We start from the raw sequence: 21,067 nt of genomic DNA, 5'->3' as shown, positions 1-21,067 counted from the left end.
TCCCTGTGCTAGAGTGAATGGAAAAAAGAAAAGAAGATATATTCTGTGTTTTTAAAATAGTTTCTTGAATTCTGCAGACTAAACCTTTGTCTGCACCATGAACGTTACTGTAGAAACTGAGAAATAAAAGCTGCAAGTTTTAGAAATTAGTGAGAATTGAGCTAAATAAAATAGAGCTACAAAAGGATCAGTCAGTGGCAGGTATTTAGCTGCAGAACAGAGCATATTAAATACTACATGTCTCATTAAAGAATTCATTTATATTAAAACAACCCACCTATTTGAAGCTTTTTTTACCTAAAAAAGGTAAAATTGAAATAGTACATTATCCGTGTGCATTTTCCTACTTCTGCATTAATTTGTTATAATGCAGATAATTGTTTTTTTGTTATAAGTATTGCGCAATTTATGCAGCTGAGCCAGATTTGAAGTGAAAATATATTCAGCAAGCAGTAACATATTTAACCTTTCTCTCTGGTCTCAGCCTCTTCTGCTAGTGTTGAGCTTTGTGATCTGCTCTTTCTCAGCTGGGTTTCTATTAGCAGCCATGCATGAGTCAGTGGGAAGCAGAATCTTCTCCTAAGTGGTTGAATTATTCAGCTGTATAAACAAATTCATAAATATTAGGAAAATAATTTTGGTCCAGAGAACATCAAAGAGGTCAGCGGGAGGGAACAACATGTAATTTGGTAAGGTATTAGCATGTAAATTGCTCCTCTTGCCTTATGGTATTCCACTTGATGACGTAAGCAAGAGTGATGATTAGGGAAAAAGCACTCGTTAAAGAATAATTGGAAATTACACTATAAAAACTGCAACCTTTTATTTAAGGTACAAAAGCACATGTTGTACAAGTGCTGATACTGAGAGGTGTATTCAACAGAATGACCTACTTAAAATGAAATGCTTTTCAAATACGGAGAATTAGAGTTTCTATTCTGTTACATCAGTTTCATATCAGAGCAACACACGGATCAGTGAAGTTACGCTGACGTAAAAAGCATTCATTTGGGATTTTTTATTGTGAAGATGCGGCAGAGCCAAAGCTTTTAACACTGTGTGAGGTTAATTTGTAAAGTTGGTGATTCCTTAACATTCTAAGGATGCTTGACTTCTACATGAGGCTTACATCTGAATTGTAATTTGTCCAATTAATATTGTATTACCTTCATGGAATTTGTATTTGTTGTACATATAATCTTTTATATACACACGTGTGCATGTGCAAGTATATTTAGGGCATCCTTGACTGCTGTATGAATGGACTCCATGATAAATTTTAAATAACTATGTATGAGAAAATATCAAACAGACAAATGATGGAGATAATTAAAATCACTGGCCTTTTCCATCCTATTATGAGACTTCATCCTAATTCAGAGCTAGTAGTTAACAAGCCTGTCGAACAGCATCTCTGTGTAGTCTTGTGAAAATGGCCTCTACGGGCAGTCAAGAAACATAGCATAGATGAGCATATATAATGCACACCCTTGTTAGACCTGTTCTCAAAGATTGCTTTATCTGTATGACACTCAACCAGAATGACTTCCCAGCTTTGACGGTAACTAAGCTCTTTTCCAAAGGACTGGCTACTGTAAGGCACTTGCCAAGTCTGCCCCTTTTATTTGTTCGTAAACTTGGATTCATTTGCTTCATACCTCGGTTTGAAAAAATCAGAATGAAACAGTAGTGGATATCTCATTGACCTTTATGGTTTTTGCAAGTATTATAGTGAGACCTGAATCTTTTCTGTGGCCTCTGTATCAGTGCTATACAAATAAGCACATTGAAATCAACTATCTCACAGTTTGTTGGGTTTTTACCCCCTTAAGTTAGAAGCCTTTTTTTAGAACTGTGCCAGACACAGGCCAAACAAACAGCAGTAGGAAATTTTTCTCATAAATAAAAAGCCCTGAGAAGTCAAAAGGCTTAGCATTCAGTTGATCTTTGCTGGATACAGAGAAAATGAAGTAGCTAAGGCTGCCTTCACTCATGTTCAACGCTACTTTGGTCCAAAAATACTGCCAAATTAGAAAGAAAGCCTGCAGAGGACAACTGCACTGTATTTTCAGCTAACAGCTTTAGTTAAAATGACCATTTTCTTGCTACTGCTTTCATTTTATTTAAAAACGTATTTCCTTTCTTAGGTGGGTTTTAGTTCCAATCTGGATGGATGTTTTGGTTTTGTCTCCGTGATTTAAGGCTGACCAAGCATGAAAGTTAGGCTACTGAGGCTTCTAAGCTGAAGTGTTTTGGCTTTCAGCTCTGAAATGCAGCTGGAAGATATGTGGGTGCCTGCAACTGTAATTTGTAGAAATACAGTCTGGCAGGAACTTTTTGAAGTCCAGGCAGACTCAAAAGACCAAGAAAGCTGCATGTTGCTTCTAGTTCTGGTGCAGTTAGGGATACCTGAAGTAAGAACAAATGTCACACTGCCTCTTATGCCTAAGTTGTTATGAGTAAAGCTGGTGTAACGATACTTGTAGGAAGCATTATAGGAAGCTGGAGAACAGTATTTACTGTCTTAAATGGTAAATTTGGCTTACAAGAAATCTGTGTTTTTGTAAGTTCACGTGGACTGCACTAAGTGTGTGTGTAGCCCAGCTAATTCTGAGTGAATTAGAATGCCCCTGCTGAGTTCTGTTGGAGTTGCCTTAGAGTCTAAATGTACACATTCAATCTAGATGTCAAAAGCCCCAAATATCATAAATTTAAAAAAACAAAACACCAAAAAACAGGCAATAAAACTCAGTGAATTGGTGTTCCAGTTGCACTGAGTCTTACACAAGCAAACAGTGTTACACATCAACATTTATACTGAGTTTGTGAGTTGGTAAAACTGATCAGTAGAGACTCAGTGTTCACAGAGGTGCTTATTTTCCTTTTTAACTCATCATCCACCAAGATGACCTGCAAACCCAGCTACAACTGCCTGAAGTCCAGCAGTTTTTGTCCAGTCATCCACCAGTTTACATTTTCAAATGTTTGCACACAGAGTATAATATTATAATTTGTCTTAGTTTTTGCAAGTACTCTGAAGATGTCCTGTCACTTTACTAATCCATTTCTGAAATGGAATCCTTTTGCCTATATAAGTTTTCCAGTTCTGTCATGTAAATTCACTGTATTCACAGAGATAAATATAAAATCTCAATAGACAGGCAACAAAATCTTACCATAACAGGATTCTTTTTTTAACAACTGCCTGAGACTAATGTCTTATCTTGGGGGTTTTAGTTAACGAATTGTTGCAAGTTTCTGTAATAACAACAATAAAATGTTTGCATTTTTTTGCCATTCATGTTGCTGTCTTCCTATTGAAGAAATAGCCTACATTTAACAAAAACTATGTAAGACTTTTCTTCTTTTCTGATCCAATCTCTTCAGGCCGAGTTATCACACTGGTCAACTCTTGTTTGCTGTTATGTAGGAAAAGGAAATCTTTTAGAACATTTTACATCTTTCCAGTGATTAAATGATTTTTAAAAGTGATGAACTATCACAATAGCTTTTTATTTGGTGGGAATGTGGAAGAGTTGTTATTAGGCTGTACACCAGGATGTATTTTTTGTTGTTGTTTTGGACATCTGAAATCTTTATTTATACTCCGCTAAGATAACTGGAGAGAAGTGCCAGTTTTAGTAGGCTTTTTCCTGAAAAGATGGAAAAAAAGAAACTAAAGTGTACTGTGAGTATTTTGTGGTTTATTATAGCTGGATCATTTTGTACTCCTGTAGTTCCAGTTGTATAAATGTTGAAGTTTACTCTCCAAAGCGTTTCTTCCTTTAAATGTAGCAAGGAGGGATATTTATTAAGCTGATTTCTGGGAGGTCTGTAGTTCCTCACTTGTCTCTCAACTTCCTGGACAACTGCAGATTAGTTACTTCATCTGAAATACTGGGCAGGCAAATTGTGTTCTGACACCCTTGCGTGTTTTCTGCATTTACACTGTATGCTCTCTAGAGCATGGAAGAGCTAGTGTTACACAGCATAACACGTGCATACCTGTTGTTGAGGTCTTTTAGGTGATACTACTGATTGCACAGTTTAATGAAGTCAAGAAGTGCAAGACTTAGGCACTTGCTTGTTGAATCTACCACTCGCCCTCACTCTGAGGGGATATGGTAGTGGCTTAATTTCTCACAGCAGTGGCACCGACAGCTCTATGATGGATGATAACTTTTAAACTTAAGAGTTTTATAGATGTTACACTGTATTAGTGCATTTAACAATATAGTGCACTTACACCCCTGAAATGAATCTTTTGTTTCACCTTTTTGGCCGTGTGTACAAGCAATACTTAATGCCATCAGTTTGTACCAGTGGAGCGCTGAGGATGATGTGATCCAAGTGGCTCATTCTTGCTCAGTCAGTTCTAAGCCGTTCAGAGTGCGATGTTTCCCAGAGGTCTACCTTTGGTTTCCCTGTATTCCACTCACAGGGAAGATCCTGGGATAGCAGATGACTTTTGTCTGTACTTTCACTTTATATCCCTTTCTGTTTTTAATACTATATTATGGACAGTATGCTTACTGTATAGGTTCACTTGTTATGAAACATTACAATTTCTGTTGTTTCTTCTAGGTAGAGAACAGACCCAAATATTATGGAAGAGAGTAAGTAACATACATCTCTGAAAGTGGTTTATCTTGACTGTGTTGGTTGATATTATTACAGAAGAGGTTGCAAGTGTTTGTTCTGAGGCCTTTGCTGCTGCTGTGTGTTTTACAGCAGTGTGTCCTGTTCACCATTACATTATTATTGCAGTACCATCACTTTTGTCTGCCTAAAATATACAGCTGCGTTTTCTGATGGATATGGATATCGAGTGCTACCTTAAGTCAGAAAAACATGTTTCTGTACTTTCAGAGGGTTGTCTCTTTCTACCCCCACCTCCAGTTGGCTTTTGCAGAAGGTGTTTGTGTGCAGGAAAATAAGAGATTTGGATCACAAATGCAATACAAGTGTACAGTATATGTGTGTCTTCTGTTTCAGACTGCTAAGGCAAAGATGGTTAGATTTTAGTGTGGGGAAACAAAGTAGATCTTACTTGGGGTTTTTTTTGGTAAAAGATGTGTAGTATTGCTGGGATATTACACCAGTAATTACTGAGATTATATGTCATCCCCAAGTTTTTAGCAAATTGCCATTAAGTCCCTGAATGCTGCAAAATGTTGTATTGCATGCCACTGGCACAAAACATGTGAAGCCAGCAGGAGAAAATGGATTTATTTCTACATATTAAATTGATAGATGCAGATTTTAAAAGCAATATACTAATTTCATAGATATTGTTTCATAGAAGCCTTTCTAAACCATTTAAAGTGACTTCAAATGCAGGCAGAAAGGGAGATTAGTTTAAGATGTAGATTCCTAAAAATCAGTCACTTTTATGTTTGTGTCTTTTTTTAATTACTGTGGTTGGTGGTTTTTAAAAGAAGAACAGGTGATTTAAAAGTGAAAACGTGTGTTTCAGAAGGGATTTTTTTCCTTAGATTCCATGGGATGATCTCAAGGGAGGAAGCTGACCAATTATTAAGCGTTGCAGAGGGAAGCTACCTCATTCGTGAAAGCCAACGGCAACCTGGAACCTACACTTTGGCATTAAGGTTCGTAATTAATACTTCATTTTTAAATTTATAAAATATTCAAAAGATTGTACTGTGTTGTTGACCTTAGTGCTTGAACTTCCTTGTGATTTTCTTAATTTTATTTTTTTAAAAATCATGGTGGTACTTTTACTTCAGTTACAGATTTGGTATCTTTAACCTTTCCTAACCCTTTCTGAAGTGCTAACATTCCTTATTACTTGCACCATCAGGATAATAGCAATTATGTTTTTGCTGGTAGTGCTTCATTTTGCCCTTTTCCCACTACGTTACAGATGTGACCCCATTTAGACGTTTGAGAACATTTGTCTCTGTGTATGTTTGTTGCCTGACTTGTCTGTCTTTGACAGTCTATCAGTTGTGATTAGGACAAATTGAAAACTAGCTATGAAGTGCGATTGCATCATAAGATCCCAGTTCTTTGAGACCTAAAAGTCTTGTGGAGGCATTGGGTAGGATCAGCTGCTGTTGAAACTGAGATAGGGTTGTTCCCTGGCTGAGGGGCAGGCACTTCAGACAGCTCAGCACACCTAGATCTGGCAGATGTCTTCTTCTTGTGTTTGTGCCAGCATGCCTGGGAATCCTGAAAAACCCAGTGCATCCAGTCGTGAAGAGCAGTTTAATGAAACAGGATCATAACCCCTTCTGTGGCAAGGTATGCTGTCTCTGCAATGAAATATATCCACTCTTCATTTCTGCAGTGCAAAAACCCAAGCTTCTCATGCTTTGTCCTGGGGACCCAAACCAGGCAACTCCTCAAATCATCATGGAAAAATTTGAATTCTACATTTAATTCCGCCAACTGTTTTAGCTGATGTCTACAATCTTGATGGTATCCTCACACAAGCCATTGGTGAAGTTGTTTTTAATTTAGTTCCAGTTGTAGTTCCGTGTTGTCTAATGTTTTCCTTTGTGTTACTAAATTAAGTGAAGGCACTGTGTCCTCTGCATCCTCGGAATTCAAAAAGGAAGATATCCTGGTGTTTGTTGTTTGATTGATTTAGTTTATATTACAGTTTGTTTAATCAACTTTAACATCAGTTATCTCCTGTGTTTGTAAAGTTTCTAATCTAGTTAAATTGAAAGTTAGAAAAAACACTAACAAAACTCCTTTGGCCACAAAGCAAGCTAGCTGAGACATAAGGGTAGAATTAAGAATCCTTATTATGACTGCCTAAATGTATTTCTGAATACATCATCCTCAATGCTGCAGCTCTGATAGAGATTAATGAAACCTAGCTCAACTTTGTTAAGTAAGTATCTTTTTCTAAAATTATTAAAGATCACCTTACAGGGGGCTGTATTATAGGGGAAAAACAATGATATTCTCTTCTGTCTCTATCCTCATCGCTCATTCCATTCTAGACTGTACCTATAGCGGGCTTCTTCCAGAGATGCTTAGATTGTCTTTGCTCTGCACTGAAGATTTCCACTGTTACACAACTTAATCTTCCTAGAAGATAAAGAACAAACTGTTAACACCACAAATCATAACTACTTTGTAGTCAGACAGAATTCACAGTTATAAAAACATGTTTTTGTGAAATCTGGAACAGATTGGCTAATCACACTAAGCTACAGCCTTTAGCTACATCCAAAATGCACAGAATGCAAATGCAGTTGGTGCATGAAGGTTCTTTTATGGACCATTCTACTCCTAACGTGGTTCTTCCGCATCTCACTTCTTCTTAAGTTACTCTAAGGGATGCTTTAAGCCATCATAAAATGGATAGAGTTGGGCAGAGATCTGGGTAATAGTTTGCAAAGAGTTTCTCCTGAGTTATATATCTGTTACGTATTAGCAAGTTCCCTGACTAGGTCAGATCAAAGGACCAGTTCATAGTCCAATCCAGTATCCACTCTTTGCTAGCTATTAATAGCAAACGTTGAAAGACAAGTGTCAGAACAAGATGAACATGTAGTAGTAGTTCTGATGTGCTCTCCCAGCCTCTGAAAATTTGCTGTTCAGGGACTTCTGAGCCAAATTGTTATCTTCGCTATTTCTTCAGGCCTTTGATGGAGAGATTTTTGTCTAGTGGCTTTCTGAGCCCATTTTTTAACCTTGGTAGACTTTGCTGTCTCCAACTGTAGCATGAGTTCCATGCCTTAACTAGGTGTTATGGGAAGCAGCATCCCTTTTTTGAAGATTCCACCTTGCAATTTTATTGGATGCTCCCTAGTTTCTGTATTATGAGAAACAGTGAACAACTGATCTCCATTTACCTTTTCGATGCCACTCACATGCCCCTTATTGTTCTCTTTACAGGTCAAGGAGTCCTAAACTATACATTCAGGTTTTGTAGTGAAGCTGTTCCATACCCCTCATCATCTCTGTCATCTTTCTCTGCGCCTTTCTCTTACTCTGTGATGATCTTTTGGAGGTGAGGGGACCAGGACTGCACATCCTGTTCAAGATGAAGTGGGCCATGGAGTTTTCTTTCTTTGTTCTCTAAATCTTTTTAAATGAGTTTTTGACTGCTGTGGAGCATTAGGCTCTGATGCTTTTATAGAACAAGCTTTAGCAGATCTAAAGATCTTGTTCCTGAGCTGCAATAGCTACAGACATAGCCTAGCACCGATTAAATGACCAAATATAGGACAGGGCAAATAATAGCTTTTTCAGGCTTAACCGAGGCAGTCAAATATTTTTAGTGCAATGCTGTGGAATAGTTAACTGAGTTCAAAGTGAAGATTTTGAGTATTTCTTCTTCTTTAATAAGGTAGAAAAAGTGATTCTTACACAAAATACCTTTTCAGTTATTAAAGTTGCTGGTGAATTACTGTAAAATCTGCTTTCCACTTATATGAGAAGCTGCATTTTGATCACCTTCTGATGAGCTGTTTTTGTCTACCTTCATCCATTATTGTGCAATTAATTTGCATAATTTCTTTTTTTTTTTAAGAGACTACCTTTTAAATCTAAATTCAAAAAAAGAGGGGTTTTTTTCAGAAAACAAATTTCCCAGAATTTGTAACTGAGGTAGAAGTACGTTCTTAGGGAAAAAGAAAACTATAATTTAAATTTTGGGTTAAGTGTGTGTTTGGCTAAATATTCAGACCTGTCCTGCAAAGAAAACTGATGTTCAGAGCCTAAGAAAGCCTGGGAAATTCTATCAGTTCAGACATCAGATGTAAGAGAATGAAGCATAAACACAAATAAGGGTAGAAAGCAGCACCCTACTATATTTAATGCCTGTACTTAATCATGAATGTGGCTTCTCATAGCTTATTTAAAAAAAAAAAAAGAAAAATCATAGCAGAATTCACTGATTCACTAATTAATTAACCAAAGAATGCCACTGAAAATTTTTTGCAACCCTGAGGTTTAAAAAAAATTACTAACATGAGAAAATTATTGTAGGTATATATGTGTGTCCATACATATCAGCAAGTCTCTGTGACAATAAAAAAATATAAAATACATTGTAACATTAATTAGATGTTCCAAACTGATTAAAAGAACTGAAAATTCCTAATTAGTTCCTGGAGGTATTAGATCTGCTTTTAAATTTGGCAAAAGTGTAGTACAGTGCTTAATGCCAGGACCTATAGCAAATGACAGTAACAATAAGACAATGTAGCCTTTTGTGGTTGAGAGCTTGTTTAATAATTAGGATGAGGATAAGGAGGAAATGGGTAGAGATTGTACTAGTGGTAGGCGTTGAAGTGTGATGGTACTGCATGTTCTTTTGAGCAGATATCTGCTGTAGCACGTTCAGTTGGTTACCATGGTTTCCCTTCCTGCAATTCCTATTGTTGTGATACTGAGAATGAATGGAAATAAGGTTTTGCAGCATGATTTTTAAAAAAAAGGTAATGATGTTAGCTGTGATTATGAGTAGTTTGCTTTATGTTTGAGGGTTAGGGCACATTGAAGATTATGTGGCATCAGGAGAGAATTCTTGAGGCAAAATAAATGTCAAGAATTAGTAATCCTTAGTTTAGTCAACCTACTACACGTACTGTGCAAGAAATTGATACACATGTTCTGCCTCCCTAAATTATGAAATTGCATTAAGAAACTAGCCACAGATATTTTAAAAGGCTATTTTAGTAGGCTATTGAAGCATAACACTGCAAATGAACCTTTTTAATTTCAGGACAATTGCTTCGGTAGCCAAATGCTGTTCATTTTCAGCGGGCTCTTTCGGGACACACGTGTAGCGCTCTTCCAGAACATGTGTTGATTGCCATGGGATTACTTACATGTGTAAAATTCAACAACTGCAAGAGGCTTCTTGAATTCAGAGGTTAAAATTGTGCATCTGCATTCTTCTGGAAAGCCTCATTGTACAGACTGAGACATGGAAGGATTGGGGAAAGAAAAATCATTGGAAAAAACTTTCAATGTGTTAATAACTAAATTATGGTCTTTAAAATTATGAATGTATCAAAATTTGGTCATAGTTCATCCTGAATCCACAGCTGATCTATAAGTAATCAGAAGGAGCCCCGCAAAATACTATCTGACTCCATCCCCTCACTTCACCGTGGTAACAGTATTCTGACATTATAGTAGTTGGTAGGAAAAAATTATAAAGACCATTTTAAAGACTATACTTTGCATATCTTTATGTGTATTTTTTTTTACCTGATTTGTAAATGCAGTGATTGGCAGTAGCAAGGACTGAATTCAGTGTCTAAAAACCTTTCTAAAATATTCATACAATATTCCTTTAGTTACTAGCTGAAATACCTGGGAAACTATATACACATAGGTGTGTACAGATATACATGCACACACCAACTTTAAAGCTTAGCTGGGATAGGTTTGATCGTATTTTGGAGCAATTCTATCTGTGGGATAAATATGTTTCAGCCTGACCCACTTTGACCAGTTTTCTTTATTCTGCATGAAATGGCAAAAGAGTGCTCCTTCCTCTGTGGCCAGCTGAAGCTCTTGGGGAGGGACTGTTCCTTCTCCCCCAGGCTTAGCCTGTCACACTTCCATAGGTGCAGAATTCAGGCGCATTTCAAAAGTTGGCCACTCTGGTATCTGTGGCTTCTTTTAGATGAAAGAGTCAGTTCATGGTAAAGCTGTTTTATTAGGCTAACACAACAGGTATGCCAGCTAATATGATGGGCTGCTTCCCCCCCACCCCCCTTGTGAAGAGCCAAATATTTCATGAAAGCTTAAAATTTTGCTGTAACTAAAGCTGTCATTCTGTTGGCTGAGTAAATCATACAAGCTAGGGCTAGCCCCAGAGGAAGGTGTGCTGCTAAATTTTGGAGCTTGCTTTTCTGCTCTGAAGTAAAACAATTGGACCTCTAATTAAATAATCTTCCATGTAAAAGAAGTTTCTATTCCTATATAAAATTTCATACTAAATAATACACTGTTACTTTGTCAGTGGCGTGGAAGGTTCAGCCACCAGTAAACAACAATAGGTGTCCTGAATGTCATCTGCCTTATGTTAGCGCACCTGGGCACTACTGAGGTGGCTTCGCTTAAGTATGTAGAATAATAATAGCTACTAACCTTAATGAGTAATTAACTGGCTACCTAGGTCCTCCCACAGACTAGAATGCTTTTTTCCTTATGGTTCATGTCTTCTTGCTGTGTTCCTGTTCTCCTTCCCTCCTCTTCCCATCTGTTGTTGTTGTCAGCTCTGTTTTCTTTTGGCTAGAGTGTCTAATTTATCTTTGGCAATTCAGTTTGCTGCAGTCTTTCTCCTGCTCGTGTAAGTTCAGCGCTTCTCAGAGGAACATTCTCTGCTTTGGTGCTGTTGTGAACTTTTTGGTAACTTGTCCAAGAGCTGTCTGCTCAGTGTGTGTAGCTCGTTCATTTTGTGCTGTGTCCTTCACCTCTGCCTGTAGCTCCTGCTGCACCGCAGAGATCTACTGTAAGCTGGTGTGCGGTGGAGGCATTGGGCTTGTGCTGAGGCGCTGTGGCGAGCTCAGAAGACCTGGGCTCACTTTTTGGCTTCACATCTGACTTGGCTTGAGGCTTTTAAGTTTCCCCTGCCTCATTTCTTCATTAGAGAAGATTTTTTCTTTCCCATACTGTCTCACATGCCTTTTCAGTACAGAAGTCTAGGATCTCTTAAAAATGGCCCAGACAAAGTTGTACCCCATCTCCCAGACTGCCCCCAGTCACAGCTCCTCACAGCAGGAATCTGTGCTGTACTGTGCTGTTTTTATGGTGGTTAATATCTGCCTGGTTTTAAGCTTCTAGACACTGTTAGAGTTGAAGCAGTAACAAGTCAAATTATAATGCAATCAGATGATAACTAAATTGTGTGTATGTGTTCTCCTATTCTACCCTGCTCCTTCCCCCGTGAAAAAGATACATAAATTTTCTGTCCTATGCAGTTTCTACTGGAATGCCTTTTTTGCTCTCTTGCTTTTAGAAAATGCCACTTAGAAATACATCTTCGAGTTAGTCCTTTTGGTCGGCCTCTTCTTTTGCATGCTTTTGCAATACATATTTATGAATTTTTGTGTTTGGAGAAACAACTTTTTTCCTGTGCTTCACCAATAAGCAAAAGGTCCTTCAGCTGTAGATACTATGGATGCTTTATAAATATGTTTTTAAAGTAACACACAATAGCCTCGTATCATTGTTTAATCTCATAATTGTTTTCATCAAAACATTTATGAATTATTCAAATGCTAAAACCTCTGACAGCAATAAATGTTACCTGGCCTAGTTTTCCTCTTCCTTTCCTTCTTTTATATTTGAAATCGATCAGCTGAGTTAAGTGTAAGTTCCTCCTCATTTGATGGGTGCTAGGAAGAGAATCAGGTTACTTTTTTTTTCTTTTATAACTTGAGATGAATAAATGAACTCGTAACAGTTTCAGTAATAAATTGATGTCTGCCCCACCTACTGCTGTGCTTGCACTAAGAAAGAAACTGTATTTAGAAAAACAGAATATAATAATATAAAAGCTATCGATCTTTATTGATGAGCTGTTAGTAGCCCCAAAAATTCTAACAGTGTACACTGTATATGCAGGAACCATTGCATTTTGCATTATTATGCTTTTGTTTATTGTTAAGGAATGCAGCCTTGAGGAAAAACCATTTCAGAGGGCAGGATGATTATGTTGGTCAATCTCACTGTTCACAAAAACGTGATTACTAGAAGATTAGAGGTAGAATACACTGAGAAAACAACTTAAGTAGCAAATTGTGTAATAGCTTTAAGTAAACATGCATTGTAAGGTTGGGATTAATAGTGGCTTAAGGCAAAATTTGAACAGAAATCTTACTGTAGTTATTTTTAATCTAAGGGAAATAGAATATTTTTTTTAATATAAACTTTGAGACCTTGAACAATAGCCTATAGAGTGTATATTAAAAAAAGAAACCAAAACAGGAACAAAACCAATGTTTCTCCACTCTGCTCTCCAAAAACCGTTCGTGCATTTGCAAAGCTATTTTGTAATAATGACATTTTTGGGGGGTTTTCACTTGATGTCTTCTGCTCAGGTTTCCTTGATATACTGAAATAAAATATGCATATTGTCTTAAGGTAAGTTAAGAGCAAGTTGCTTTTAGTGTGAGAAAACCTGTAGAAGCAAAAAAGAAGTGTGACAGTCATGAGGAACTTTTAAAATAAACAGGGTAGATTTAGACTAGATGTAAGGAAGAATTTTTTTACAATGAAGATGGTGAAACACTGGAACAGGTTGCCCAGAGGGGTGGTATATTCCCCATCCCCAGAAACATTGAAGGTCAGGTTGAACAGGGCTCTGAGCAACCTGATCTAGCTGAGGATGTCCCTGCTCATTGCAGGGGGTTTGGACTAGATCACCTTCAAAGATCCTTTCCAACCCAAACTATTCTATGAACTTAAACCCTTGTAGGGAAAGCTGCTGTAGGCGAAACAAAAGTTAACATGTTTGAGCATTATGCTATGGCAGCTGTCTCTCCATACTACGTCTGATTGTAGTGGAGTTGCCATTACAGATCTGATGTTGTTCTACTTCTAAATTGACCAGAAAAACAATGTCATGTATGACCTGAAATGAAAATGTTATACATAGGTAGAGTAAAATTTAAATGCACGTTTTGAGGTTTGCTGAGCAGACACTGGTAAGGGTTGACAGCTTGGAAGAATTAAGACACAGTTCTGCTTTGAGGTAATATGAAAGCTCTCAGTAGCATGAAGTCATACTGTAAAATTAACTCTCAGAGAACAGTTCTTCAGAATTTTTGGTAAAGAAACGTAACTATTTGCTTAATATGAAACTGTGAAAATTACTAGCATTCCTGCTAGTAACATTTCCAGTAAGTGTTTATTCCAGGCATGTTGGCATAGGTTTTGCAAATACTGCTTTCATTTAAAGAGAAGGTATCAGGCTTTTACTACTTTCCCATGTGCATATAGATTTCAAATGTGTCTTAATCACTAACCACAGCGAGTCTTTTCCCAGGAATCATGGAGGTTTCATCAGGTAGAAAAAGCAGTAAAACATTGCCCAAAACATTGGTATTGATTCTGATTCAATCATCAAATCCATTCCAGGGACTTATATCAAGTTTAAATGGAATAGGGCATGAAAACACAGTACTAAGAAGAGGTAATACATCTGTAAAAGAGCTTCTTTTGAATACCAGACATTATTTTCAAATGATCTAGCACTGATCAAGAACATTAATTTACTACTATAGTACTATTACACTATAAAAAACTACTGCATATTAATAGCATGCATGGTCCTTGATCAGCTGACATTTGTTCAGAGTTTGAGATGGTGAAAATTAGCTGTTAAAAGCTCTTTAAAGTAAAATAAGACATTGAGACAAGAGAAGAGGTTTTTTTATTATTTTGTTAGATTTAGTTGTGAAACACACCATTACAGGCAGGTACCAAGGGTTGATACCACTTTCTGTCTTTATTGTTTTCAGCAGCTGTTACCTACTGCCAATGCCCTAGAGCAGGGGTCCTCAAACTACAGCCCGCGGGCTGGATACGGCCCCCCAGGGTCCTCAATCCGGCCCGTGGTGTTTACAGACACACACCCCCTCCCGCCGGGGGTTGGGGGGGAAACCAAGCAGCCGCAGATGACTCCCTGCCACTGCATCCGCGTGCCGGCCCCCTGTTTAAAAAGTTTGAGGACCCCTACTCTAAAGCAATTGTCTGTCTCTCACTTGTGCTGTCCCTGACAGTGCTCATGAGCCACAGGAAGGTGCGTTGCTCTGGTCCTCACTGCCTGCTGTTTGCAGCATGCTGTTTGCGCAATATTGTTTCCCTTTTGGACAAGGAAGTTTGGGCAGTGATGCAGGTAAACAGTCTTCAGTCTCAGTTGAGGGAGACCGCTGGGAAGCTGTTGTTAGTGATACAGCACCAGCTCTGAATTTTTTTACTTGATCCTGACTAGACAGTGATTGAAGGTTGTATCTACACTGGCATGGGGTAGACACGTTGCAGTTCCAGCTCTGGGATTTGGCTTCTGTTCTGAAGGATGCCCTGTTTTTTTCATGTCAAACTAAACTACCATGCATTCAGCCAGTGCACAGGTCTGATTGGGTTTTAGAGATAACTTTATACCTAATTAACATTCATCAAGCAACAGTCAGCCAGCCAGGCAATTCTGACTTTCCAAATGGCGCAGGAAAACTATCTATAGTAACTGTACTTTGCCACCTTTCCTAGCCATATCAGACAATGGGGATTTTTTGTCTCCACTTGTATAAAATGCACCTTTACTTTCAATCCCTAATGTATTTGATTTCATTTATGCCTATTGTGTTCTTGTAAACTACTGCTAAGGTTTTGGAGATGATACTATTTGTCACGCAAGTTCTACAAGTCCTTGGCCATCCTCAGAAATGTTGCTAATAAATAATTTTTAAAAAAAATCACAAAAATGAGCTGTTCTCAGGAGTTGGAGACCTTTGGGGATAACTGCGTAGAAGAGGTTTTGACTGCATGCAAGACTTGTGTTTCTTTGATAAGGAAATGGGCCAAAAGGGCATATGTGGAATAATCTTGTTTTCTTTCACATGAACACAGCATGATTAGGAGACATTCCTAATTGCAAGATTTCTTACATTTCTGTGGGTTTTTATGGAGTGTCAAGACTGTAGTCTCAAGTGTCATTTTAGTTTTCAGAAGTTGGAGCTGAAATTCTGGCATCTAATTTTAAATGAGACTTTTCTACCTTCTGGCCGCAAAGCATGTTAAGACACTTTTTCTCCAAGGGAAGATTAAGTCCAAGTGACCTTCAGGCACATATACAGAACTTAAGATTTCCCAGCTCAGTGTATGAAGTTGCTTGAAACTAATGAGGACACGAGTAGCCCCAAGGGGCATTAACTTTGTGGTCTGGTTGCAGCTACACATTTTAAATAATGCCTTTGTTCAGATACTCTTCTCATCATAAAACAGCCTGTGAAAGAGGTGAATAGCTACTGTACAATTCTGTATGTGAACTGTAAAATCCATCTTAGATGGTAAGAAAGTGTGGATGGGCTCTCGGTCCTTCACTTTTTCTTTTTGTTTCATCAGTGAATGCTGCATACAGAGTAGGTGGCTGAGTCTGAAGCCTGTCTCTCTCAAGCTATGATACCTAATTCAACTCTGCAGTCCTTTATTACTAGCCACATTTGCTCTACCATTTAATACATTTTCCCACGTTGTTATCCACTCTGCCCCACTGGCAACCAAAGGGACTAGACAGAGTGATTGCTTTTCAGACAACTTAGAATAAAAAAAGTCTTTTATCTGTAGTCCTGCTGCTTGCAAACAAATGCACAGTGGACACAATGAGACTGTTTGACATTTCAGAGGTCTATTTCTTTTTCTTGGAAAAACATCTAATGTTCCCCTGTTTAAACCAAAAGAGAACATACATTATCTGTGTCCTGCTTTCTATTTCTTAAACAAAAAACAGCTGGTACTAGTGCTTGCCTTTAGGAAGAGATCATCAGGAAGTTGAAATATCAGGTCTTGGCTCTTTTTAGTTGCCACAGCAATGTATAATTAACTAGGCTGCAGTAATGTTATAGAAAGTAAACATAAGGAAATATTTTTGCTAATGGAAAAATGTAAACCATAGTTTTAAGTAAGAAGGAAGGGACTGAAGATTAAATTTTAATGGATCATTTGCAACTGGACATGTATGTTTGTATCAATATTGTATTTTGATCACAATAGTATCATTGTGTTGTCAGAAAGCAATTTAAATGAGTCTGAAAGAAAGAAAACAGGAGACGTTTTTGATGGTACAGTCTTTTTGTAAAAGACTGGTGTTTCATTGATTTTGGGGGGTTTGGTTGGGGGTTTTTCCTCCTTGTTGCTAACAGGATTCTATTTGAAAAACAATACATTTTCCTATAACATATCCAAAAATAAATGAACAGAAAAATGTTTGATTTGGAACAAATGGGAAATCAGTTAAAGGCAAGCCATTTTCATGTTCACCTTTTGCAGCAATATGCATGCAAGCACCTTTTCCAAATGATTATGACACTGATGCAGAGTAATTTGTTTGTCTAACTACCTTAACTACCTTTCTTGAAGTGGTAATAGTTAAATTATTTCAATTAATTTTAAAACAAGAAAGTTGAATGTACCTTTGGAAGGCCACACGTGCTAAAAGAAATTGGTGTGCAGTTCCCCAGATCCATACAGGAGGAAGTGTTTCAGTCTGTGAGGCTTACAAGAGAGATGAGTTTAGTCACGGGATGCCGTTAAAGAATTAAAACAGTGGAACGTTGTCTATGAGATACTCGTTTGCTGAAATGCAGGTGAGGAGCAGTGGGATAACGTACTTTTGGAAATCCTGTTCCTTGTAGTATCTCTCAGACACGCTTTATATGCAGCAATCTGAACAGATGTACAGCACAGGGGCTGCTCAGTAAAGCATGGCTGAGGTAGAACCACGCACCTGCTGACCCTGTCAGGAAGAGGACTAATCCTTTAAGAATGTTCTCTGTATTTGGCCATTTTGTTCTTCAGAACTTTGTTTTAGACTCTGAAGGATGTTAATAAAATCAAGGCACCATGTGAACTTAGTAACAGGCCCCGAGAAGCTTCCCTATGCCTTATCTTCTCTTGATAAGATTAGTGCAATTCTTTTTCTTCTGGAAAGCTAAGAGAAGTAAATGACCTTTGGCTTATTTAAAACTCTGCTATAAGTACTGTCAGAGCATATGTTACTGATCAGAGCAGCAGTTCACCTGCTACATCTCTTAATGAAAAGAATTCTGTTGCATATTGTCATTATTCTTCACCTTCAAACTTACTCCATTCTCCTGTCAAATTTTAACATCACAATGTTTGTATGTGCTTCATGTGCGTTATTCCCACTGACTTGAGCAGAAGACGGTGAAGGTTGTTTGCTTTGGCACGGCAAAGTGCTGAGCACTCTTGGCTCACATTGACTTCTCTGACAGTGGAGGGTATGCAAGGAGTATGTCTCGTCGTCAAAGCTTGCTTGCCACACACTATGTTGAATAGAAAGATGCTCTGAAGGATAAGCCTGAACATGTTCCTGCCCCTTCTGCTGTAACTTAGGATGTTATCTTTCAACTTTATGAATGACTTGTATTCACTCAGAATTGCATCTTGTGACAAAACTAGCATTGGGTAAAAATGTGTTTCTTTCTGTCATTTTGTGATTTTTTGCTTTTAGTTTGCGTGGCATAAAAACGTGCATAGAAGTACTGATTCATTTCCAGTAAAAAGCCCAGGTAGTTCCTATGCATCTTGGCCTCTTTTCTTACTGAGCAGGATGCAGATTCCAGAGGGCCCCCTCGCCTTTGAGCGTTAGGTAAAAACAGCAGCTCCTGAAGTCACAGTCACTGTCAGATTGTTGATAGGGAGAAGGGAAGGTTTGGCGTTTTGATTCAGAGCACAAGAAAAAAATGCATGTCACAGAATAAGTGTTTTTGCCCATATTTGCAAGAGTACAATATTTCACCAGGGGCAAGGTCTAAAATTATGGTTTCCCCTGTTTGGCAAGGCCCCATTGAAAAGGAGCCACTTCAGCAAAGCACCAGTGTTTACTTTGTCCTTTAACATCTCCTATGAAGCATTCTATTGTAAAATGAAAGCAATTCATCCTTTCAAATTTAGTTTTTAATACTTATTTGGCTGATCTGACCTCACAAGGGGGCCCAGTACGGCCACACTTGCTGCTGTCTGACCAAGGAATAACACTGGAGTGAGCTGTGAAAGCAGCTTCTTGCCTTCATCTTCTCTGCAGGAAATGCGTTGCCTGTTGCCAAGTGCAAACACTGGTGTGTTTTCAGACATTTAGATCGCTTTTAGGCAGAACATTGTTGCAGATTCTAAGTACAGTTTCTGAAAATATGTGAATATTCAGGTAAAATTGGCATTCTCATGGTTGCTGAGAGCCTGTATCGAAATCCTATTCCACCCCAACTGCAGAATGGCTAGTGTCAGATAGCTTTCGCGTTATATATCCTGTATATTACAAAGATTTGCTTGAAGCTCAGGACTTAACAAGCATAACACAGAAGGACTTTTGTACAAAGCTCGAAGAGTTAGTCCTTGGCCTTTGGCCAGGAATAAAGAATGCTTGCCCTTGTGCCATTTTGTCCTGTGCCGCTCCAGTTCTGGCAGCGGTTCTGCTTCAGTGTAATTGTTGGCACTGAAGCTCAGCTGAACCCTGAATGGCCTCTTCCTGCAAGCAAGCAGGGGTGCAGAGGTCTGAGACAGCATCAAAACTCCGTATTGATCAACTGTAATAGAGGACTCTATTATGAGAACTCTTCATATCAGAGCCAAGCAAATTGACTACAGCGATGCAGTAGTAAAGTACTTAAAAAAAAAAAAAAAAAAAAAGGCCAGAAAGAGTGTGAAGTAATTTTCAGTTTTTCCATGGGATAATGGAGGGGCTAAAAGAATAAGAGAACAAACAGCTCCTTCTGGGACCGTCGCTGTTTTGGCTGTCTATTTGCAGTTGTTGTTCATCTCTCTTTCCTATCTGTGCTAAGTAGTAGTTGAGTTTTTCATTCTCTTCTGGACCAGACACAGAGCATAGTCACAGCTTTAAGTGATAAAGTGTTTTTTATTGTTTGCAAAGGCTTGCTTACTCTTCTTTATTCTGCTTACTGTTCTTTAAAAAAAAACTTTCCCATTTCATTGAGGCAGATTTGGAAGTCAAACCAGAAACTTCAGACTCTACTACGATGGAAAGCACTTTGTTGGGGAGAAACGTTTTGAGTCCATCCATGACCTGGTGACAGATGGATTGATTACTCTTTATATTGAAACGAAGGCAGCTGAATACATTGCCAAGATGACAATAAATCCAATTTATGAACACATAGGATATACAACTTTAAACAGAGAGCCAGCACACAAAAAACATATGCCAGCCCTGAGAGATGAACATGATGGCAAAGAGTCTACAGGACAGGATGAGGTAGCAGAAAAGAGGGTAAGCAATTGTTAACCCACACTCATTTTTCTGTTAGACTTTTTGTTGTGTACTTTTAACCCTCCCCCTCTACTATAAAGTGCTAAAGGTATCTGAAGATATTTAGTCCACATTTATTTCCAGTATTGCATTAATAGTAATATTTAAACTGGTTATAGGGGGTTTTAATGGTAATTTTTGCATATTGCAAATTTCTATGATTTGGAGGTTAGTTATTTATCATTATGAGGTTCCTTTCTTCAGGTATTTTCATGCTATAGACGTTCCATTAAGGCACTTCTTTATTTCAAACAGGCTAAGAATATTTAATCTGAACATCGTTTACAGTGTATAAGACAACTGTCCTTTGGTCAAAAACTATATTCTTAATATATTTAGTATTCCCCAAACAAATGCATTCCATAATCTATTCAGCAGTCTGCATACAATGACAGTAAAGTTGTCCACATTATAAATAAGCCTGTTCATTAAGTTGATAAAATGTTAAAACATTTCACTTGGCTAAGTTCAGCCTGTCAGAAGCTGACAAAGCTATTTTTGGCCTCAGCCAGACTTATGAAGAACGATTGTTCTCTTCAGAGAGTTGCAGTATCAGCTGAGAACTGTGTCCTGGATTATAAAAGAAAAAACGAACAACAAAGAAATCTTAGAACCGGTGAACACAGAAATATTAAAGGAGGTTGGGAATGTATCAGTCAGACATTCCTGTCTTGTGACAGAGACTAAGCTTAAAAAGAAAATATAATGTAAGTTTCATCATGTTAAACTAAATACTTTGTTTATTGAAAAGCTGACATATGAAAGTCTTTTTAAAGTGTATTTTTACATATGTGTAGGTGTTAATGCATGTATAATAGTCTGATATGCTCCCTCATTTCACAAACTTCAGAATGATGTTAGGAATACCTAAAATGCTTATAGTGCTTAGAAGAAATGCTAGCCTTACTTAGGATCATCTGTTTGTCTTTCCAATCAGAAATATGTCTGCGATTTCAGTTTTTCTTGAGGTGGAGGAAAGGTCTTACTGACAATTTCCAGCATACATGACTATTACTGCGAAACTAAGCTCCATACAGAGTCCACAGAGAGAGAGGAGGC

General features: G+C 37.9%; 1 protein-coding gene across 3 annotated transcripts in view; it reads left to right on the top strand.

Moving 5' to 3' along the window:
* CHN1 (chimerin 1) overlaps positions 1-21,067 on the top strand; it is a 103,031-nt gene that overhangs the window by 29,838 nt on the left and 52,126 nt on the right. For all 3 annotated transcript variants that reach the window (XM_037397167.1, XM_037397168.1, XM_037397166.1), the window contains exons 4-6: positions 4,585-4,616; positions 5,496-5,609; positions 19,681-19,969. In XM_037397167.1, coding sequence (XP_037253064.1) covers positions 4,585-4,616; positions 5,496-5,609; positions 19,681-19,969 — 435 coding nt within the window. The remainder of the gene's footprint in view (positions 1-4,584; positions 4,617-5,495; positions 5,610-19,680; positions 19,970-21,067) is intronic.

This window comes from Falco rusticolus, chromosome 8 (genome assembly GCF_015220075.1).
Source record: "Falco rusticolus isolate bFalRus1 chromosome 8, bFalRus1.pri, whole genome shotgun sequence".
Taxonomy (NCBI): domain Eukaryota; kingdom Metazoa; phylum Chordata; class Aves; order Falconiformes; family Falconidae; genus Falco; species Falco rusticolus.
Note: the sequence above shows the minus strand (reverse complement) of the source record. Positions and strands in the feature narration are given on the sequence as shown.